This window comes from Schistocerca serialis, chromosome 6, assembly GCF_023864345.2.
Source record: "Schistocerca serialis cubense isolate TAMUIC-IGC-003099 chromosome 6, iqSchSeri2.2, whole genome shotgun sequence".
In the NCBI taxonomy this organism is placed as follows: domain Eukaryota; kingdom Metazoa; phylum Arthropoda; class Insecta; order Orthoptera; family Acrididae; genus Schistocerca; species Schistocerca serialis.
Window position 1 is genome coordinate 723,704,532 of NC_064643.1, and position 24,023 is coordinate 723,728,554.

At 44.8% G+C, this 24,023-nt stretch overlaps 1 protein-coding gene across 4 annotated transcripts in view; it reads right to left on the reverse strand.

Moving 5' to 3' along the window:
• LOC126484047 (homer protein homolog 2) overlaps positions 1 to 24,023 on the reverse strand; it is a 384,728-nt gene that overhangs the window by 210,211 nt on the left and 150,494 nt on the right. Inside the window, exon 1 of one of the 4 annotated variants that reach the window (XM_050107388.1) lies at positions 17,574 to 17,677. The exons of 2 other annotated variants lie outside the window; for them this stretch is intronic. In XM_050107388.1, coding sequence (XP_049963345.1) covers positions 17,574 to 17,644 — 71 coding nt within the window. In that variant the 5' untranslated portion in view covers positions 17,645 to 17,677. Of the gene's footprint in view, positions 1 to 11,953; positions 12,014 to 17,573; positions 17,678 to 24,023 lie in introns of those variants that run through there. One more of the 4 variants, XM_050107391.1, reaches the window with a different exon arrangement.

Here is a 24,023-nt window from a genome sequence, read left to right on the forward strand (position 1 = left end):
TTGGATTATGTCGTCCAGGATACCGAGGAGTATACATAGCAGACGCCCGTTGGGGATTTTGATCACAATAGCCATACATCAACACGATATCGACCTTTTCCGCAATTGATAAACGGTCCATTTTAACACGTGTAATGTATCACGAAGCAAATACCGTCCGCACTGGCGGAATGTTACGTGTTACGACGTACTTATACGTTTGTGACTATTACAGCGCCATCTACCACAAAGCGAAAAAAGTGGTCCAACTAAAACATTCGTATTTCTTTACGTAGTACACGAATAAGTAATAAAAATGGGGGCTCCTATTTCAAAAAACGCAGTTGATATCCGTTTGACCTATGGCAGCGCCATCTAGCGGGCCAACCACAGCGCCATCTGGCTTCCCCCTTCAAGCTACACGAATTTCTTTCTTTGTAGTTTTTCGAGATATTTGGCCCGGTCACTATTAATGGACCGAACATCGTGCAAGGTCACCCTGGGACCGCTCAATCAAAAGGGTTCGTAAAATTCTGGTTCAAAATTCATTTTGTTTGTAACTGGAGACAAACCGACGCTTTCCGTTGACAATAGGCGTCGCGAGAAACTGATTCTGAGCAGTATTTGTTTGGACCGACTCCATCTACATATTGCAAAAACGAAATTGTAGATATCTGCCAAAATATCAGAAAGAGTGAGTCTGATGACTTAGGAGGGCTACCCTGCGTACGTTTAGTTGGTTGTATCTACGGGCGAAATTCTTTGACTTCGACTTGACGCCGTGCGTTTTTGCTGGTGCAACGCTCCTAGATCTCTCTCTGTCAGACAGAAGAAGGGCACATCCTGCTGAGAAAGTGTGCCGGCTCTCGCTGCTAGAGATGGGTATGCCGGCTCTCGCTGCTAGAGATGGGTAGTTCGCGAACGAACGGGTGCAAAGGAACGGTTCACCCAGATGAACGAAAGGACCGAGGAACGAATTCCAAGGAACGATCGGTTCGTAGTTCGCGGCGGTCTGCTTATAGTTCCCGGGAACGAGGAACGATCGGTTCATAGTTCACTTCGGTCGCGGCGGTCACTTCGGCAGTTCTCGTTCCAGCCTCGGTCGCGTGCTCGTCTCAGTCTCGGTCTCCCTCGGCCGCACTCGTCGTTCTTCGCATGACCACCTACCCACTGCCGACTGCTCCTAGTTATTTCAGTATCCAGTTGTTCGTTTCGTTCACTGCGCTCGCCCATTTTTTGTGTGTTCCAAACTGTTCTTGCACTTGGTTCTAGCTATTCACCGCGCACAACCGGTAATCAAAAAGTATTTTATAGTTACGTAAATTACGTAAAAATTACGTTGTATCTAATACGTACGTCTTTTCAAGTAACAAAAGGGCATATCAGCTCACTTCATTACATCGATGAACAGCAGAAGACATACTTACAACAAGGCAAGTTTTTTGTTGTTGTTATTCATATATTTTTTGGTTTCATAGATTTGATTTAGCGGCTAACTTTCAATAATTTGCTTAATTTTTAGTGTAAGAAAATTCATATAAAATGTTTTTCATGTATCTTGCATATACAAAACATTACATTTAGGAAGGCTCTAATTTTTAAGTTTGGTTGTTTCCAATTTGCATTACCTGCTAGTTTGGTTTCTTTGAAAAAAAAAAAAAAAGTGGGTTGTGTGTCATTTTGGCTCAGTAGGAAAAGCGGCGCCTCTCCATTTGAAAAGACGTAGATTGCCGTAAAATCATATTTACTTATTATCTCAAAAACATTTGTTCAGAAAGAGCTTTCAAACCAAAAACTTTATTACTGCGAACTTTATTATTATTATTATTGCTGCATCAACTTTAATAATGCAACATAAAAACCTAATTTTTACTAAGCGTGTGACGCAAGTATGATGAGAAAACCACATTTTATTTTATGCTTCCGTAAAGTCTCTACTTCGCCTACGTACTCAGAGACAACGTGAAGTATATACAGGGTGTAAACGATTATTGTTTACAACGTTAACATAGCTACGTAGTGGAAGTCGAAACGAAGAATTTTATACAAGACACTTGTGGTCTATTAAGTTGGGAAACAGCCACCAACAGGTTTACAAGACTACGTGAGCTATAGCCCATGCGCGTCGCGTGAGATTTTTCATGTTCTCTTCTCCAGCTCTCTACACATCGTCATCGATTGTTTCGCAATTGTTGCTTGCATTAGCTTGTTATCTCTTCACTGCCTAATTATTACATGTTTGTCTGTTTGTTGTATCTGCTCGTAACGGGAAACACATCGTCCGTAATTGGAGAGCAGTCTGTACTCGGGGCCGGTTTTCAGTGCGCCACCCTACATTATTCACCTGCGATCAGCCACACATGGCCAGGGTTGGCTAAACGAGAGGTTCTGCAGAATCACAGAAATTACTTCTAAAAGTGTGTAAGAACTCTGTAATGAATAAAAACTCTATACTCCAGGGGGGGAGGCAAGTGCCCCCTCTTGGTGCCCTCCATCCTTCAGTCACCTACACTACTAGTTTTCAGTTTTTCCTAAGAACCATATGCCAAGCACAAATGAACGCTGAACGAGTAAAAATGAACGGTTCCCAAAAAAGAGCGGTCAGCAGTGAACTAGTTCCCGAGGATGAACGAGTTTGCCCATCTCTACTCGCTGCATAGCTTTGTATCGTTCTGAATGTGCGGAACGCATTAACTGCCCTGTTCTCAGGCTCCATAGAAAGTGCGTTGCTGAAGATGAGATCCGCGGTTGCGGAACAAAACCACGAATGAACGATTGTCCGCTGCGATGTGGTGCGTCAGCTAATCCTGTTCGGTGTTAATCCACGAACGCCCGCTCCGCCCTGCATTCGACACGATAGCGCTAGGCGGCGAGGCAATCACGCGGGCGCCGTTGAAAGCTCCGCTTGGGCAGAGCGGGACGTAAATCACGCTGGAACGCCGGCTCGATTCTAATTTATGGCTCGTAATTTAACCGGTGTGGGTTTTAATGCACGTTCTTGTAATTTTTCACGGCGCAACCGGCTGCATTTATCCAGGGGCCGCCGCGCGTCTCCCCACCTCTTTTTTCATTTTTTCTCTCTTTATACCAACGGCAGAATGAGGGAAAAGAACGCGTAAATTTATATATATTGCACCGCTCGCTCGCTCTGTTGTTATTAATCATTCTGCTTAATCGAATCTCGCACTGCGCCATATCGAAATGTAACGTAGAGGCGAGCACTTAAATGAAGTGGACTCGCTGATAGCGAACTCCAAACTAGTTTGTAATTGAGGGTAATTAATGAGACAGCTCTGTGTAACTCCCAAGTCAGGATTATTGCCAGTGGCGACGCCATGTCTCACATATCCGGGTTGCTGAGATGTGGTATTATTGTTCTAGAATTCGTTCTGTGTCTTGGTGTGTTAAACTACTTCCCATTTAGTGTAAGAGACAGTGTTGTGTACAGCGCTGTCAGGTTTTTTTTCTAAACCTGGGCGGGATTACAGTGATACAGAGCTTGTTAATGCTGACACTGAAACCTTTCGCAAAAGAATTCGAGAAATGTACCAAAATAGGAAAGCAACGCGGCCAGAGTCGGTAAACACCGCCAGGCAAAGCTCATGGCAGGCTCGGACGTTATACGCAGCAAGACAGGCCTGCGCTACTTTGATAAAGTCCCATTTCCTATAACCCCCCCCCCCCCACACACACACACACAAACAGGGTCAGATATGATTTTTGTATGTGGAACTACGGCACATTCTGGCTTCTGGCACATCACATGGGGCTTAGGAAAACTATTTCAAATGTGGGTAAATTTCCACGTTTTTGTGGAAACAACTACAGTTTCGTCAGACAGTTTCCATTCAAACCCTCCGCGTTGCACAGCCGAAACAGAGATGTCAGTCGTCCATATTTCTTTATGATAGACAGGTCTATTCACGAAACAAGAAACTGTTCTATTAACTTTCTTACATATGAAAATAATAGACACATCAAAGAAAGTTTTGCAGAAATGATGTTTACGTTGATCTCTGTTCCAATTTTCTGTTCAGGTTCCGGAACTCTCGGAACCTGTACAGAAAACTGCAATAGAGATCAACATAAACATCATTTCTGCCCTTCTTATTGCTCATGAAAACCACACATTGCATATTGCACCAACATACAGCAAGACCTTCACAGGTGGTGGTCCAGATATACACACCGGTACCTCTAATACCCAGCAGCACGTCCTCTTGCATTGATGCATGCCTTTATTCGTCGTGGCATACTATCCACAAGTTCATCATCAAGGCACTGTTGGTCCAGATTGTCCCACCCCTCAACGGCGATTCGGCGTAGATCCCTCAGTGTGGTTGGTGGGGTCACGTCGTCCATATACAGCCCTTTTCAATCACCCCCAGCCATGTTCGACAGGGTTCATGTCTGGAGAACATGTTGGCCACTCTAGTCGAGCGATGTCGTCATCCTGGAGGAAGTCATTCACAAGATGTGCACGATGGGGGGGGGGGGGGGGGGGGGCGCATTGTCGTCCATGAAGACGAATGCCTCAACAATATGCTGCCGATGTAATGCACTATCGGTCCGAGGATGGCATTCACGTATCTTACAGCCGTTACGGCGCCTTCCACGACCACCAGCGGCGTACGTCGGCCCTACAATTATGCCACCCCAAAACAACAGGGAACCTCCACTTTGCTGCACCCGCCAGCCGGAGTGGCCGCGCGGTTCTAGGCGCTACAGTCTGGAACCGAGCGGCCGCTACGGTCGCAGGTTTGAATCCTGCTTCGGGCATAAATGTGTGTGATGTCCTTAGGTTAGTTGGGTTTAATTAGTTCTAAGTTCTAGGCGACTGATGACCTCAGAAGTTAAGTCGCATAGTGCTCAGAGCCATTTGAACCTTGCTGCACTCGCTAGACAGTTTGTCTAAGGCGTTCAGCCTGACCGGGTTGCCTCCAAACACGTCCCCGACGATTGTCTGGTTGAAGGCATATGCGACATTCATTGGTGATACCAATCCTGAGCGGTCCATTCGGCATGTTGTTGGGCCCATCTGTACCGCTGTGTGTGGTGTCGTGGTTGCAAAGATGGACGGCGCCATGGACGTCGGGAGTGAATTTGCGCATCATGCAGCCTTTTGCGCACAATTTCAGTCGCAACACGACGTCCTGTGGCTGCACGAAAAGCATTATTCAACATGGTGGCGTAACTGTCAGGGTTCCTCCGAGCCATAATCCGTAGGTAGCGGTCATCCACTGCAGTAGCAGTGCTTGGGCGACCTGAGCGAGGCATGTGATCAACAGCTCCTGTCTTTCTGATCTCCTCCGAGCAACATCACTTTGGTTCACTCCGAGACGCCTGGACTCTTCCCCTGTTGAGAGCCCTTCCTGGCGCAAAGTAACAATGCGGACGCGATCGAACCGGGGGTATTGACCGTCTAGGCTTGGCTGAACTACAGACAACACGAGCCGTGTACCTCCTTCCTGGTGGAATGACTGGAACTGATCGATTGTCGGCCCCCTCCGTCCAATAAGCGGTGCTCATGGATGGTTGTTTACATCTTTGGGCGGGTTTAGTGATCTCTCTGAACAGTCAAAGGGTCTGTGTCTGTGATACAATATCCACAGTCAACGTCTATTCAGGAGTTCTGGGAACCAGTATGATGCAAAACTGTTTGTGTCAACGAAACTAAGCTGGACCAAATCGGCATGGGCCGAATGGTATCTGCTGTGGCGTCTTGCTCAGATCTCCGGACTGAAAGCCTTCGGGATATAATAAACTAGAGACACTGATTATCACGGTCACAACTACTCAGTGTTTTTCAGCAATCACGAGAATTCGTTTCCGCCTCCAGTTGTAATGTTTAATCCGTCCTCTTCCGCTGCTGTGTAATTCTAAAGCGATTAGTTAATTCGTAATGGTATGTAAGTCAACGTAAGGGCCCAGTTTAAGCAATGCCAATCATCAATAGCTGGTCGTTGTGCAATGTTGGCCAATTATCGATGTCTAAGCACAGATGGTTTATACTCGGTCTCAAAACTAAGTTGTTTCATAACAAAGAGATTAAATTACCAACTGGGAAAATCGCTTGAAAATCTACGTATAAATACATCGTAAGTATCATATTTATTAAATGTATGGAAATAAACGTGTGTCTCAACTTTTGTCTACTGGCTGGAAAAATAAAATACTGAAATACGTTTCCGTGAGACAAGAGTACAACCCACCCTTTCAGAAGATGGCAATGTGGCTGCAGAGCTCAGCACCTCCGGGCACTGGATAGGCAGTAGCAGTAATTTGGTTCCAGAGTTACAATGGATATTGTTTAACATTTACAAGACAAACTTCGGGTAATAAATTAGACTATGAGGATAGTTACAGTTCGTAAATTATTCTCTCTTGTGCTATTTTCCAACATTCCGTTCCTAAAACAAATTTTACCGTTTTTCGTGTAACATAACACACTGTTGTTCTTTCAAAAGTAGCAAGCGAATCTCCTAAGTGTGTGATTGCCTCTGGCCATTTTGAAGCATCTTTAAAGTGAAGTGAGCTGGTCTAGAATCGAGCTATGTTGATATGAGTACAATGTTAACGTGTTCAGCTGGGAGTACTCACATTTCGCAGTTTGGTTGTGTTTAGCTTTCACCCCCACATGACCATTATTTGCAGTGCTTGTGAAAAATCATTCGCTCATTGATGGACGTTAGGTGCACATAATTTTTAAGGTCTATAACGATTTATAACAATGCACTAACAACCTTTCAGACCAGCTCACATTTTTATGTTTAACTGATTTAATTTTATTATGTGAACTTCTTCCTTCAAATGGACGCCTCTAAACAAAATTATATAGCTGATATATTAAAAGTCTACAATACACTGCCTGTTGTCAAGTTCCACATCGTAACGAAAATGCAGCTGTATGCAGACAAAATGTGTATATGTATTTAAATGTATCTATGTAAATATATACATACAAACCATGTCAAAAGCTACGTAACCACGGCTGGAAGAAGTAATTCTCGTTTTTTTATTAGTTTCGTAAAATTAGTAGTCACAATGTGCCACCTTGAAATATACCTACGTACTTTTCACAGGTCTTCACAAAAAACGATCTAGACTGATCAGGCGCCTGAAGATGAGGTTTCGAAATGGATCTTGCATTGAAATAAAAATCAAGATTTGTGACTTGAGGCGGTTTATTTTCTTTTTAACGAAAGTAATACAGTCTCGACAGCAACTCTGACAACAATGGATAAAAGTAAGCACCTTTTTTACTTTTTGAGTAACTGGACTGAACAACAGGAATTACGCCTCGCTATGGGAAGGCACAAAAAAATAAGACAAAGTTACCACCCGTCTATAATACGTTTACAGTAAGCACAAAAACCACCTCCTCAGCATAGTGCAAAGCAAATAACTGAAATACAACCTCATTTTTACAGTAAACCACCAGGCACACCCCACAATACCAAACCTCTCGGTATACCCCCACACTCGAAACCAGACATACAAATCACTTTTATAGGTGCAGCATAAACTCCTCTAAAAAAAGCATCAAACTGACATAACTAAGAACATCTTAACAAATAAATCATGTATTTACCAGTCGATAAAGTAATTACAACGACGTGTACGAAATAAGGTAAATCAATACAGTCAAACTCAGAAAGTGTGACAGCAGTATCATATGTAAGACTGCCGTATTCTGTATTCATGTGAGGTAAGTACGAATATTAATGCAGAAATTCGCGTCAAAGGCAGAAGGGCAAGTCTGGCATTTAAACGATCATTGGCACACATCATCAAAAATTATAAAAAAAGCCGACCTCACAGAAATATGAGTATCCCATTGAAAAGAACGAGAACATTGTTACAGGATGATTAAGCATACTTTATCAGCTGTAATAAATATCAAACACAGTGCTGACACATTCACTATCCATAATAAGTTCAACATCTTCCACTCAGAAGACGAGAGAAACAGATCTGACGTGTAGGAAACGAAAATATTCACTTATGTTAGTCAAATAATCAACTGAACCCAAGTGTCGACAATTTGAGTTATTGAAGTACAGCTATCAGATTTTTCACCTACAAGTTTCTGCAGATATTGGTGTACAGCGAGCAATTATACAATAATATTTCATAGATATAAAACTCTTTTAGCATTAGTTCAAACATGACTTAAAGACTCTAAGTTCATATAAAATCATCTCTGCTATGAAGTTACACGTACGACATATTGTCTTGACGCCAGACTGTTTTGAGGAGTGTAGCCCGAATATTTTAAGTACTCTTTCTCGTTAAGGGATGAGTACTTTATAGGGTGAGAAAAAGTACTTTTACAAAATTTTATTGTGTTTGGAGGACAAAAAAGGGAACTTGTTTCACGTGATAAAAAACATCGCAGGTTCACCGCTTCTCCGGTTAAGGTCCACGAAGGTTTTGACGTTAGTGAGACTGAGACGGTGTTGAAACTGCCGTGCGGTGAGTAAAATATTGTTTTAGAGATGTTGGTGAAACTGTCTTCACTTTACAGCAATGCACAGCCTATCTGTAGCAATAAACGGCTACAACCAGCCGGAGCTTGTTATGTGTTGGCTGTCTAACAGTTTCCAGAAGCAACGAACAGTTGATTTTCATTATTTCATAAAATTATGGACCAAATTTAAAATGTTCTCACAATCTACACATTAAGAGGCATAATCTTACACTGCTTCAGGACACACACACACACACACACACACACACACACACACACACACACACACACACACACACACACACACACCAGTTTAATGTCAAACTTAAAACTTTCAAGTAACTCATAATGCGAACATAACCTTGACTATATTCACCATTCATCCAGTTTTTGAGACTGAGAGCACTTAGCGACTTTCTCTGTAAACTTTACACATAATCTCAAACCTTAAGAAACTTTTCTCGCTGAGAAACCTCACAAAATAATGCAAGGGAAGAGACTTATCACTGACTACATTTCCGTTGTTGATTCATTTCAACTTCAGCATCAGGCATAACGTTTTAATTTATTACTTGTTTACTACTAACTCTATCCACCAAACACATTTTTGCAGACAGTATCCACATATACCACTGATTGAATCTGCGAAATTATACCACTGTACGACGCATAGTTCGGAAAGCGTTACGTCATGAAAATTGAATGCGTGAAAAAAGTCTCTTTTCTTAAAATGGAGCCCAAGTTACGCAGACTGCACTCATCTAGTATTAGGTAGTGAAAGCGCTTTGTTTTTGACTTTTTCATTAGTTTACGGATCAATAATCGGAAACTAAAAATACCGACATAATTATGATTCTGAGTCCTCAACCCTGAAAGTTTTACTTGCTTAAGGTTTTACTTGCTTAACGTAAAGTACTTAACGTATTAACTCATTTGTAAAGAAGTCAGACGTACACTAGAGTTTGATTCTTTAAAGAATAGTAGGGGTAGGGGGGGGGGGGGGTTACGGGTGATTTACGCGCTCAAAATAAGCAGGTTTTACGCTTATAATGGCTGCAGCGCCTTAGTCAAACGGGCCACCTGCTCTCTTGGAGTGTCTCGTGCCCTAAAAGCTTCATTCCCTCATAATATTTATCACACGACAGTCTGAACACCGTCTCTGAGCATCACTAGCGTCAAAACGTTCGTGAACCCAAATCAGAAAAACAGTGGACCTGCGACATTTTTGCCGGCCGGTGTGGCCGAGCGGTTAAAGGCGCTACAGTCTGGAACCGCACGACCGCTACGGTCAAGATTGCAAGTGAAACGAAGATCGGAAAACAAGATTGTTGTGTAACGTGCAGGAAACCTGTTTGTAATACACACAGAGAAGAAACTGTTACTGTGAAGTGCATGCAGTGCAAAAATGTACTTGACTGAAAAGTTGAAAAAAGTCTGCCGGCCGGGGTGGCCGAGCGGTTCTAGGCGCTACAGTCTGGAGCCGCGCGACCGCAATGGTTGCAGGTTCGAATCCTGCCTCGGGGATGGATGTGTGTGATGTCCTCAGGTTAGTTCGGTTTAAGTAGTTCTAAGTTCTAGGGGACTGATGACCTCAGAAGCGAAGTCCTATAGTCCTCAGAGCCATTTGAGGCTTTTTGGCAGATTGAAAATGTTTCTTTTTATCTTCTCTGAATACTCTTTTTTTATAATACGTAGTTTTTCCTGCACCCTATGTATTGCAAGTACTTTAACAATGCCTTCAATTTGCACCTTTTTGATCCAGCTCCTAAAAGCATTTCTTACTTTGATTCGGCAATGCTCTTTACAATTTATTACTACACATTGCTCGGTGTATGCCAACTGACGTGACGTACGAGATGATTATCATGTATTTTGGCTTGGCTTTTTGTTGTTTGCCGGCCGGAGTGGCCGAGCGGTTAAAGGCGCTACAGTCTGGAACCGCACGACCGCTACGGTCGCAGGTTCGAATCCTGCCTCGGGCATGGATGTGTGTGATGTCCTTAGGTTAGTTAGGTTTAAGTAGTTCTAAGTTCTAGGGGACTTATGACCACAGCAGTTGAGTCCCATAGTGCTCAGAGCCATTTGAACCATTTTTTTTTTTGTTGTTTACAAATAAAGCTACCGGTTTTCGTAACTGATATTACTCTTAATGTGTGGGCCATGCATTGCACGCACTGATGTCTACAAAATAGACATCATCGTTCAAGTCGACAAGCCGCATTTCCCTCGTAATACAAGTTATCTAACGACGATATAAACGAGGAGCAAAACAAATAACGACGAACAGGAATCTGGAAAATTTCGTACCTGAAGGTACATTTTTCCGTGAATACTACTCATGAACATCATCGCCCGGAAAGAAACAGTAAACAGTATACACAGTTCTTTGTCTAACGCGCAACGGTACGGACCCATTAAATTCCCGAGAGTAGTCTCGGTTAGCAGTACAGTATTTGTCTTCGCGACCCAAGGAATAATAAACGTACGGTAGGTGAGATTTGACTCAGTTTTAAAAGCTTCGGCGCGTGGCACTAGATGCCAGTATTGTTCACGTGTTTCGCTCTCGCGTTTTGTCGCACAGAGCAACAAAAAATACAACTGGGTAATTTAAGCTCTGCAGAAACGATGAGCTCATTACAGAAAATTTAATCTGAAAGTACGCATCCTTCGCGAAAGAAGTGACTTTCGTAACAACCGTCTGTCTCGGGTATACCGTTATGACGTTGCTGCAACTGGGACGGTAGCGCTCATCGAAGTAACTGAAGGTAAACAATAACGAGAAATGGGAGCGTGCATACACACACACACACACACACACACACACACACACACACACACACACACAAAATAGTCAACTGAGCGATGATGAGTATCCGTAACTAGTCACTTTATATCATAACATTAAGAAATGCATTACGCAAGTCGCCATAAGACATGTAAACGGCACGTGGACTTAAACTCACTCACCTCAGTTGACAGTCAGGTTCCAACAGAACTTATCCTAAGAAACACAAATGTCGAAATAAGATGACTGGTGATAATACGTGTGTATTTCAGGCGATATAACAAAATTTATCACAGCTCTAACGGAAAATTTCAGAAAAGCCTAATTGTCTGTAATATTACAACTGCACAACAAACCCAATTAGTGACGACGGCTGAAGTTCTGTACACAATCACTACACAGTAATGTTCAGAGTGACTGTCACCAGGTTCCATCTGACTTTGTTGATAATTCTCGTGTAAACAGTTTACTAAAAGCGAAGTCTGACAAATCTAGACACACGTTCCTGTTCTGCAGTATTACAGCCTAGCTGTTTAAATGTTTAAATCACTGCACTGTAGCTCTTGCCATTTCGTCAACACGGCTGCAACAGCTGTCCTGAAGTTAATACATTATCTGTGCGAGTAGGGAACGTCTGAGAAAAGCGCGTCTAATGAACCAGTTCAGGAAAGGCGACACGAGAAGTGGCCGTAGAGGGTGGCAGTAGGCTACGTACTTACGGCTGGAGGTGTCCAGGTAGAGCAGGAAGGAGCTGCACATGATGGCCTCACACGAGATAACACAGCAAAATGCGAGACTGCGGGCCGGCCGTGGTGACGGAACCGCGACGCGCTCTCTGCTGACGTCACCGGTGTATCGGGTGTCGTGGTTGCTCACGAGGGCGTGCGCCTGTTCCTGCCGTGACACTGGCTGACGCTTTTGGAGGGCGTAGGGTCAGCATCCGGCAACCGAACAGTCCAACCACTTCCTAATCCCCGAGCGCCACGCTGGCGCTTTTCTGCCTATTCCTTCCGACCGCCACCGCTGCGTGGCGCGTCACAGTACGTTGCAATGAAGAAGACTGATGAGTGAGCTGCTCGTTTATCGTTTTCACGCCCGGGCCGTTGTAGTTGGTAAGAAGCAAGAAGGGGCGCGGACAGAACAGAGACGTTTGTAATGTATTGGAACAGTTTGGCGCTCAACTTCAATGATAGCTCCTCGCCTCTCCTCTACTCTTGCCAGGAAATCTAGGTAGCCCTAAACCACACAACTACGGCGATATCGTACCACCATGATCAACCAGTCTTGGCAACAGAGGTGAATGGCTGCGCTCTGCAGACGCCTACTCCGATTACACGGATGTTGGCGTTCACTTACACTGACGTTTTCGAGTGATACATTTTCCAAGGAAATATATTTCATTCACGTATTTTAGATTATACATCGGAGAACTGTCGCGAAATGTATATTTCGAAACGTCGAGAAAACGCAAACAAAATTTCAAAGAACTAGTACGATGACACGGTCTGCACAAATAGATGATACACATGTACTCCAGGGCAAGGAGTAAAGACGACAATTTGCAACAGAGCTCTGTAACAGAGGAATTCCAAAGACACTACAGCTACAGACTCACCAGTTTCCAACTAGTGCGCTCTGAATGGTTATGTTCGGTGCTATCGTAAAAAGCAATGAAAAATGCCAAAGTTTGACGTAAGACAATGAATGGAATTCCACGCTTCGTGTTCCAGTAGACTTCGTGTGTCACATAGAAACGGATTTTCTTTGTGAATATTACTACATTTCTAGCTCATAATTTTTTTATTTTTAGTTCCGTAATTTTTTTTAAATTTTAAGTCCCAATGTTGTTTATAATTCACAACACAGAGCAGACTCCCACATTTTATCACAATTTGTTTGTTTAAGAATTTGGCTCAGGGCGCACTACTTTGTAATTGACGTTATTTCGGCGACATGTATGTCAACTATCTGAAGTTTAACTGTTAAGTCCACGTAACACTGCAAAACCCTGTGCCGAATTAAAACGTTTACCCTGACAGAGGAAGTTAATCAGGAGACGGACACACCTTTAAGACTCAGGGTGAAAGTACTGTGCACAACAGACAGACGAAGAATTTAGGATCCTACCTGTGGATCCTAAAACGGAGAATTGCAAAATATTAAATTTGATATTAATGGAAGGTGTTAACAGATACATGTTTTAAATGAAAACATTAATTTATTCAATCGGAAACACATTTTACGCATCCGACTATGAAAGAACTTAACTGATATTGCACAATGTGCCCTAGGTTAATTATACCATGCAAATCTGTTAAGTTTCAGCATTACTTGAAGTTAAATGAGAACGCGTCCTTTAGATGCAACTGACGTTCTAAAATCAGTCAGAAGCTTTTATTCCAACGAATACAGTGACTGTAGGACTGACTGACTGAGGAACAGATGAATCTACTGAAGCAATGCTGAACTTAACGGTCCTAGGCGCTACAGTCTGGAACCGCGCGACCGCTACTGTCGCAGGTTCGAATCCTGCCTCGGGCATGGATGTGTGTGACGTCCTTAGGTTAGTTAGGTTTAAGTAGTTCCAAGTTCTAGGGGACTAGAAAGATGCCGTCGTGTGTGTGTGTGTGTGTGTGTGTGTGTGTGTGTGTGTGTGTGTGGTTGGGGGGGGGGGGGGGCGCTACAGGGTCAGGGTTCTGCTTCCGCCAACATGAACTCTGGACCTCGATCGGCCGCAAACTTAAGATGCGCACCAGATCCGTGCGTCATCACATCTGAAGGAACTCTTCGATCCTTAAGTTGCTCAGAACAGAACACTCCCGCCAATCTCTTAATAAGAACACTCAGCCGGCGAATGGCACGATTCCATCTTGCACAAAGCTCCCACCAAGAAAGAGTGTCGCGTTGAAACACCAATGGGTTTCCAATTCGCGCTTCTTTCTCAAAAAAGCTACTGCTTGTGCTGCGCCTTTGTGACGTCGCAGACATTTTTACTAATCACGCATTTTCGCGCACAGCAACTGGCCTCGAATCAGAGATGCTCCGAAAGTAAAACTACTCCGCCCGCGACAACGCTCTTATTTTTCTGCAAGCCGTGTTTCTTCGGGAGAGAATAAGATACTACGTGCTGAAGGCACTCTTCAGAACACGGGAAAGCACCGGCCTTACGCTGATAAATTTCAATCTGTGGCCTCTGCCTGGCTGCCAGCGTGGGGGCAGCTCGTAAACGCACAATAGGCAAACGTCATGGGATACCTCCTAACGTGTCGGAACTCGTTTTGCCCGGCGTAGTGCGCAACTAGACGTGGAATGGCCTCAACAAGTCGCTGGCAGTCCCGTGCAGAAATACTGAGCCATGGTGACTCTATAGCCGTCCATAATTGCGACAGTGTTGACGCTGCAGGATTTCGTGCACGAGTTGACCTCTCGATTATGTTCCACGAATGTTCGATGGGATTCATGACGGGCGGTCTGGGGACCAAATTATTCCCTCAAATTGTCCAGGTATGCTGTCATCCATAAAAATTTCATCATTGTTTGTCATCATTGTTGGGGAACATCAAGTCCACGAATGGCTGCAAATGGTCTCCAAGCAGCCAAGCAGAGGTCCATTTCATGTAAACAAAGCCCATACCATTACGGAGCTACCACCAGCTTGCACAGTGCCTTTTTGGCAACTCGAGTCCATGGCTTCGTGGGGTCTGCGCAATACTCTAAGCCTACCACACTCGGCCCTTACCAGCTGAGATCGGGACTCAACTGGCAGGCCACGGTTTCCCAGTCGTCTAGGGTCCGACGGATATGGTCACCAACCCAGGAGAGGCGTTGGCAATTGATGTCGCGCTGTTGGCAACGGCACTCGCGTCGGTCGCCTGCTGGCATAGCCCATTAACGTCAAACTTCGCTGCACTGTGCTGACTGATACGTTCGTCGTACGTCCTACATTGATTGCTGCGGCAATTTCATGCAGCGGTGCTCACCAGTTGGCACTGACAACTCTACGCAAATTCCGCTGCTCTAGGCCGCTTAGAGAAGGCCGTCGTCCACTGCATTGTTCGCAGTGACAGGTAAAGCCTGAAGTTTGGTACTCTCGGAACGCTCTTGGCACTGTGTTTGGTAATTCCCGTCGTGTGGCCACAATCACACTGGAAACCTTTACACTTACCGGAGTACAAATGACAGCTCCGCCAATGAACTGCCCCCTTGATACCTAGTGTACACGACACAAGCGCCATCTTGTGTATGTGAATATCACTATCCCATGACTTTTGTCATCTGAGTGACGCTTTGGCCTTCCTGCACCTCGACCAGCGACGTAACTTTCATGGAGACAACAACTAAGGCTGCCAGCCTGTGCTGATGCCAGAAGCTACTTTTTTTCGTTGGCTGTTGATTGTTTTTGGGGAAGGAGACCAGACAGCGAGGTCATCGGTCTCATCGGATTAGGGAAGGACAGGGAAGGAAGTCGGCCGTGCCCTTTGAAAGGAACCATCCCAGCATTTGCCTGGAGCGATTTAGGGAAATCACGGAAAACCTAAATCAGGATGGCCGGACGCGGGATTGCTTTTTTCGTTACGTCCCACACTGCCTTCCCTGTCCTAGTTTTCTCCCCAGTTCCCGAGCACTCTCAATATTAAAAAGAAAAGAAGATCCACGCAATTGCAAATGTAGTTACGATTTAAATTTGATTAGAAGACAGCACGTACAGTCACTGGAGTCCAACTCCCTTTTATAAACGTTATTATTGTACTCTGGCCATATTATCGTGTAAGTAGCGTGTTACTCTCATATACACTACTGGCCATTAAAATTGCAACACCACGAAGATGACGTGCTACAGACGCGAAATTTAACCGACAGAAGAAGTTGCTGTGATATGCAAATGATTAACTTTTCAGAGCATTCACACGAGGTTGGCGCCGGTGGCGACACCTGCAACGTGCTGACATGAGGAAAGTTTCCAACCGATTTCTAATACAGAAACAGCAGTTGACCGACGTTGCCTGGTGAAACGTTGTTGTGATGGCTCGTGTAAGGAGAAAAAATGCGTACCATCACCTTTCCGACTTTGATAAAGGTCGGATTGTAGCCTACCGCAATTGCGGTTAATCGTATGGTGACATTGCTGCTCGCGTTGGCGGATCGTGCAGCCACGTCTCGATCCCTGAGTCAACAGATGGGGACTTTTGCAAGACAACAACCATCTGCACGAACAGTTCGACAGTTTTGCAGCAGCATGGACTATCAGCTCGGAGACCGTGGCTGCGGTTACCCTTGACGCTGCATCACAGACAGGAGCGCCTGCGATGGTGTATTCAACGACGAATCTAGGTGCACGAATGGCAAAACGTCATTTTTTCGGATGAATCCAGGTTCTGTTTACAGCATCATGATGGTCGCATCCGTGTTTGGCGACATCGCGGTGAACGCACATTGGAAGCGTGTATTCGTCATCACCATACTGGCGTATCACCCGGCGTGATGATATGGGGTGCCATTGGTTACACGTCTCGGTCACCTCTTGTTCACATTGACGGCACTTTGAACAGTGGACGTTACATTTCAGATGTGTTACGACCCGTGGCTCTACCTTTCATTCGATCCCTGCGAAACCCTACATTTCAGCAGGATAATGCACGATCCCTTGTTGGAGGTCCTGTACGGGCCTTTCTGGATACAGAAAATGTTCGACCGCTGCCCTGGCCAGCACATTCTCCAGATCTCTCACCAACTGAAAACGTCTGGTCAATGGCGGCCGAGCAACTGGCTCGTCACAATACGCCAGTCACCACTCTTGATGAACTGTGGTATAGTGTTGAAGCTGCATGGGCAGCTGTACCTGTGCACGTCATCCAACCTCTGTTTGACTCAATACCCAGGCGTATCAAGGCTGTTATTACGGCCAGAGGTGGTTGTTCTCGGTACTGATTTCTCAGAATCTATGCACCCAAACTGCGTGAAAATGTAATCACATGTCAGTTCTAGATTAATATATTATTCTAATGAATACCCGTTTATCATCTGCATTTCTTCTTGGTAGAGTAATTTTAATGGCCAGTAGTGTAATAAGTTTGTACGGAGTCCAATTTGGCGAAGAGCGCGGCGACGGTGTTCAAGGGGACGATAATCGTGTTGGTGTTGGTGGCGGCGGTGTTTGTGGACATTGGCGATCATGGTCGCGGAGATGGAGGAGGTAGAGCGCGAAGACCATGCAGATGGCCAGCTCCTGTCACACGGTGCTGCGTGCGCTGTCTAGCTTAACGCCGGAATTCGGAATGCAGGTGACGATGGCGGGGGAGGAGTGTAGAGACAAGTGTAGAGGCAGTGGCGGGTACTCACCGCTTCCTGGCGAGCAGCAGGCTGCACAGGTAGAGCTGCTGCAGCTGGTCGGCGCTCAGCTCGCCGGACATGGGCCGCGCGCCGCCGCCGCATCACTCGCCACGCTGCGGTCACAACAGCCCACACTCAGCTGGCGCGTGGCCGGCCGCCGACCCACAGCCCCACCGAAGAGCCATCGCACGAAACCCTCGCGTCAGCCAGCACACTACTTCGCGAAATGAGCGTACGGGAAAGCCGGGGAAACTATAGCTAATACGGAGCTTTACTGACGTTCGTTCTTCCTGCACACCATTCGCGATTGAAACAGGAGTAATTTTTCGACAGAGTAGATGTATGTACGGATAAGTGGGAAATATCGCGTAATACGAAATGCCGAATTTTCCTGCACACATTCTACACACCGTATGGCTACTGAACTAAATATTGCGAAACACGAAAGCCAAACTACGTTTACATGCCAAAATTTTTGTACCTAATCGTGACTAAATTACAACTTATCAAATGCAACAGGAGGCGTCTAAGGAAGAATTCACGAGTTCTGTTTCCGCGGAACGTATGTGTCCAAGTCGTCAATTTACGGTCAAACGAACTAGCTATCGATAATTTACTAGCGATCCAAACAACGAAATAATGCACTTCAGACTGCGGCAAAACTTTCGGGGCGAGTTCTTTGCACACAGAAGTAGAGAATCTCTTTCACAGGTTGTCTCTCCAGTGAGTCGTTAGGCGCATTTTCTCCAGTGTTTCGGGAGATATTTGCAATTTTGTTTTTGCAATGTGTATCTGGAGTCAGCCCAAACAAATTCTGCTGCTCATGTCTTTCATGCCACATTTAGCGTCGATGGAAAGTTTCAGTTTGTTTCCCATTACAAACAAAATGGTTTTTAAAGTGGAATTTTACGTACCTGTTCGACAGAGCGACCCCAAACTAGTTTATTGCAATGTTCGTTTTACCGATATGCATTTACAGGAAGAGTAAAACACCAGATACAACGAATACTCGAGCGGCGACAACACCGCCCTGACCCGCGCTGACTCTTGCCGCCATGCGGAAGTGTGCTGCTCAGTCGTTACCCGAGGAACAATTATTTTTCGTGTTTTACTGTAAAAACATAAATATAAAATGAATAACGCGATAGATTTCTTTGGGAGCGCTTTGTGTAAAGGATACGTAAAATTCACATTTGAAAATCAATTTGTGTGTAATGGAAAACAAACCGACGCTTTCCCTCGACGCTGGGCGTCGTATGAAAGACGTGACGAGCAGGATTTGTTTGGGCTGACACCAGCTGCACGTTGAAAACACACAACTACAAATATCTGCCGAAACACCGGAGAAAATGCGGCTGACGACTCATCAGGAGAGACACCAGCTATGGACACGGGTCCGGAAGCGCTTTATTTCCGCGTTACAGCTCAGTCCTTAGAACTCTTGATACCACGTTAATTATCGGGAAACAAATTCTTCTTTCTTCAGTGCGACAGAATACGTACTTCATGTATGGCGGAGCTGCTGATGATTTCAGTAAGTTGGCGTAAACACACAAAAGAAAACAACGTTTCTGTGACCGATATATATTAAGAAGTAGATCAGTTATCTGGTCTCTACGTTTCCTGGGCCGAAGCGGTCAAACCTTTCATTTACGGAGGGCATTTGAAACTACTTATGCGGTAAACGCCGGTACCGGATGCACAATATTCTTGTGAAACACGGTGATTCGTCAGGGAAACCCGGATTGAGGTTGAAGATGGGTTGATGTACGTGCTGGTGGCACTTTGAACTTTTCGTACAAGTAAGAGTTTCATGTGATATGCTGGTATGTACTCTTCTTGTATGTTGCCCTCACTTACGCACTATAAAAGTGCGCCTGGAATTTAAGCGTTTTATGGATCTATGACCTTGTAACAGAAGTTCTTCTTCTTAGTTTCATTGATGTGTGCCTTAAGTCTGGGTATACCATTTTTTCACATTCTATAAAGAGTCATAGCACCACCAATTGAAAAAGGAAGTAAATATAACGACCACACACAGTAGACGGAGCACTCAGTTCGGTCGGCAGGACAATACCAATAGTGAGCTACGTTGCTCCTAGGCGTGCAACACGGAAAAAGGGGATACCGAGTAGGACGAGCATCGTGCTAGGCTTGTTAATGCCAGATGTGCCCTTCCCTTACGGCGATAGATCTCCATATACACAAAGTATGTTCCAAAGCATTTGCATCAGTAGTCTAGGGGTGATACATCACGTCATGCAGAACAACTTTTGTTAGAGACAAAATATTTGCTAACGTTTTCCAGAGACAGTACGCATCTTTTTACTGAATGCGCCGGCCTTGGGATGACGAGGTTACACCAAACCAGCAGGGTCTACCAACCAGGTACGATGTATCCACATACTATCCACCCAGTAAATTGATACAGTGATTTTAAACAGAAAAGCCTTGACAAGAGCGTCTCTATGAGGAGAAAGGTATTTTAGAAGCGGAACAGCAACTCTTGCTACCTCCATTCACGCAGAGCAGGCGACTAGATTATAGGCAACAAACAAAGCATTCACGTGCAGCTGACTGCCTATGTCCTGCCGCCTCTCAGTAGCATAACCAATACAAAGGACACCTTGTGTCACCAGAAAGCTTCAGCTAACATTTTGGCTTTAACAAAAGTTGTCCCTCAGAACTTTATCTATCACTCCTAAGTGTTTGATGCAAAGGTTAAACACGAAGAATAACCTGAATTCACCACACAAATTTCTGCAGGCAGTGCTCTTCACAGACGGGACTAGGTAGAAAGTATTCAGTGCCGAGAGGATGTAATTTATGCTGATAGTCAAAGCACTGAATTAAAGAGTGTCTACTACGAAAAATCGATTCCATGCGTTGTTCTGGCGCAGTGAAATTTAACCGCTTTCAGCACAAGTCCTCTGAAATAACAGTTTGTTGAGCAGTACCTACAACAGATTGACCCCCTGATCCGTAAGGTAGAATATAATACCCCAAAGTAATGCATTCAACCCGACTGAAAGAAAGCACTGGTCATGTTGCCAATCTTAAGAAGGGCTCCAGAGTTAACATCTAGTAGTGTGATACTAGCACTAACAGGCGGAAGACAACCGCCCTCCGAGGCAAAACCGTAGCCAGGGAGAACCAGTAAACGTGAGGAGTCCTCTAGTTATGTACCATCGTGGATCAGGCGGGACAGCCACCTGAAAACTCGTCATTCGTAAGAGCAGGCCTACATCGCACCAGCGCCCTGCACAGTGCCTAGCCAGCCAGCCAGCACCTCAGCCATGGGGTCGCCCGCTTAATTCAAGAGGTAGGCCTACTATTGCGTCGAAGACGGCCCGCCACACATTTGCGAAATATTCTGCGCAAACACTTCAAATATGAGAGTAAGGCGTTTCTGCGCGTATTCGGCTTGGCCCAAGGTAACTTCAGTGAATTTCCACCCATTACAACTTGAGAGTCCGTAAGTATCTGTTGACGGCAGCCTTTAGTTTCTGGTGGTATTGTAAAGAATTTTGTAGTTTAAATTCTTCCACTGAGCTACAGCCCTTAAAGTCTTTCTTTATAAGCAAAGACGCTGTTGGGTTCTGCTTTGGATCAATAGTAAAATCCTTGCGTCTGTAAGAAATGCATGTGTGCAAGTGCAACAACGATAAATACTGATGGTAGGCAATGAAAACCTGTAACTCAATTTTGTTAAACTTTACAGGAGAAGCAAGAGCAGTTTGTTAAAAAAAATGTAAAATGATACACAATGTTGCTCCATATGTAACCGTATGGTAGAAGCCTAGCTCCTCACAGGTTAGAGAAATCCATGCACTTTCAAACGTCTCTCTGGTAATGGAGTTACTGCTTACTGGAATTACGAAGTTTTCACAGATGGAGTTACGAGTTTTTTAATGTCTAGCATCGATACGATCGCTCTTAGTCCGTAGGTGGCAGGTCACAAGAGCAGATGCAAACAAAATAATAATCTGCGTCCAGAAATAGATCGGTGACGAACGAGATGCAAACAGATAAAAGACAAAGGAATTACGTTGTGGAAAATTTGGAAACTACTCCTTATGTAGTGCAGAAAACTACAAGCGAGTGAAGCCTAACGTGTAGAAATCTGTGGTCCTTGTTTGTGACAACGGTGCACGTACCAGGTTCCCGTGAGTTTACAAATGCCTGCAAACGTGTTCCTCACTGATACATATTGTAAAATTTAGTATCATGCAGTTGTGGAAGTGTTGATAACAACAGCATTGTCAGTAGTACAAGGTAAGATGATATTCTGCAGGTAAGAAGAAGAAGATGTGGGGCGCTCAACTGCTCGGTCATCAACGCCCGTAGAAAGTCCCAATTTTTACACAGTCGAATTTTCACGCAATCCATTCGAGCTACTGTCACGAATGATGATGATGATGATGATGATGATGATGATGACAACACAAACACCCAGTCCCGGGGCAGAGAAAATCGCCAACCCTACTGGGAATCGAACCCGGGACCCCTGATCCAGAGGCAGCAACGCAGGTAAGATGATATTTCGCAGTTTCTTCAAGGCATACATCTGAGTGTACGGGTATGAAACTTGCTATCTGCGCAGTAATAATGTCTTGTTCTGCGCTACAGACATTCCATATCATTACTCGTAGTTAAAGAAGTTACTGAGAGCGTTTCTGCCGCATTTTGCAGCTAAACTTGCTGCCACGACAATGCTTGGCCAATATCGGGATACCGCGGCGCTAACAATCGTCCCCGCAAATGTTTACGAGTTGTTACCTTACGCATGATCGGCCCGCTTGTACGGACGTCGAATATACAAACGCGCAAAAACTGTAACACTGCGGTGGCTGCAAGAAATGTCAGAAAAATGCTGCAATCATCCGACTGCATGCTGTAACAGGCGCAAAAACCGTTGCACATGGAGGTACAAGCGTTGTTTTCTAACTTGGCCGCAAAGTAAAAAAGCTTTCACGTGTTCAGATTTTTTCCTCGTTACTAGTTCGATACTGGAGCGGAAAGAACCATGTTCCTCAGCATTTCCTGCAGCACAAAAATAATAAAAGTGAGCAATGAAGTATTAAATACAAACTGCCACACGAGAGTTTGCGAGTTTTCTAAAGAACTCTTGGTAAACAGAACGAAGTAATTCAAGAGCCATTTACGCTTCCCGTCGCATACACGAGACTACACCTTACAAGCCAGCAGTTCGCTAACGTCCGAATCGCCATCACGCGAGAGCCACGGCTGAGCCGAGAATTGATTAGGAGGGTCACGTCGACGCCGGACAATGGCGACGTACAACGGCATCAGCACAGGCACATCATCTCTTTGTTCTCACAAGTAGTTTCCGCCTCTGGTGGTATCTTCAAGAGCGCGCTCCACGTAAAGCTTTTCTCTGACCGCAAGCAACTTTTCGCACGACCGATACCACGTTCCGATACCCTTTCAACAAACAATTCTTTTGAAGGGACACTCGCTGCGGGATCAAAGAGGGAATTTACTTCCTTCCGCTTTGTTAGCATTCAGCAGCTATCGTCAGAGAAGCAATATCCGGCGTGAAGAAGTGGACAGCAGAAGGGAATGGTGCGAGGATGGTGGTGGTGGTGGTGGTGGTGGTGTGGGGGAGGAGGAGGAGGAGGAGGACAAACAGGGCCCAGCCTATCCGAAGGCCCTGTCCTGATGTTGTTGTTGTTGTTGTCGTTGTTGCCTTCAGTCCTGAGACTGGTTGGATACAGCTCTCCATGCTACTCTATCCTGTGGAAGCTCCTTCATCTCCCAGTACTTACTGCAACCTACATCCTTCTGAATCTGCTTAATGTATTCATCTCTTGGTCTCCCTCTACGATTTTTACCCTCCACGCTGCCCTCCAATGCTAAATTTGTGATCCCTTGATGCCTCAAAACATGTCCTACCAACCGATCCCTTCTTCTAGTCAAGTTGTGCCACAAGCTCCTCTTCTTCATTAGTTATGTGATCTACCCATCTAATCTTCAGAATTCTTCTTTAGCACCACATTTCGAAACCTTCTATTCTCTTCTTGTCCAAACTATTTATCGTCCATGTTTCACTTCCATACATGGCTACACTCCATACAAATACTTTCAGAAATGACTTCCTGACACTTGAATCAATACTCGATGTTAACAAATTTCTCTTCTTCAGAAACGATTTCCTTGCCATTGCCAGTCTACATTTTATATCGTCTCTACTTCGACCATCATCAGTTTTTTGCTCCTCAAATAGCGAAACTCCTTTACTACTTTAAGTGTCTCATTTCCTAATCTAATTCCCTCAGCATCACCAGACTTCATTGGACTACATTCCATTATCCTCGTTTTGCTTTTGTTGATGTTCATCTTATATCATCCTTTCAAGACACTGTCCATTCCGGTCAACTGTTCTTCCAAGTCCTTTGCTGTCTCTGACAGAATTACAATGTCATCGGCGAACCTTAA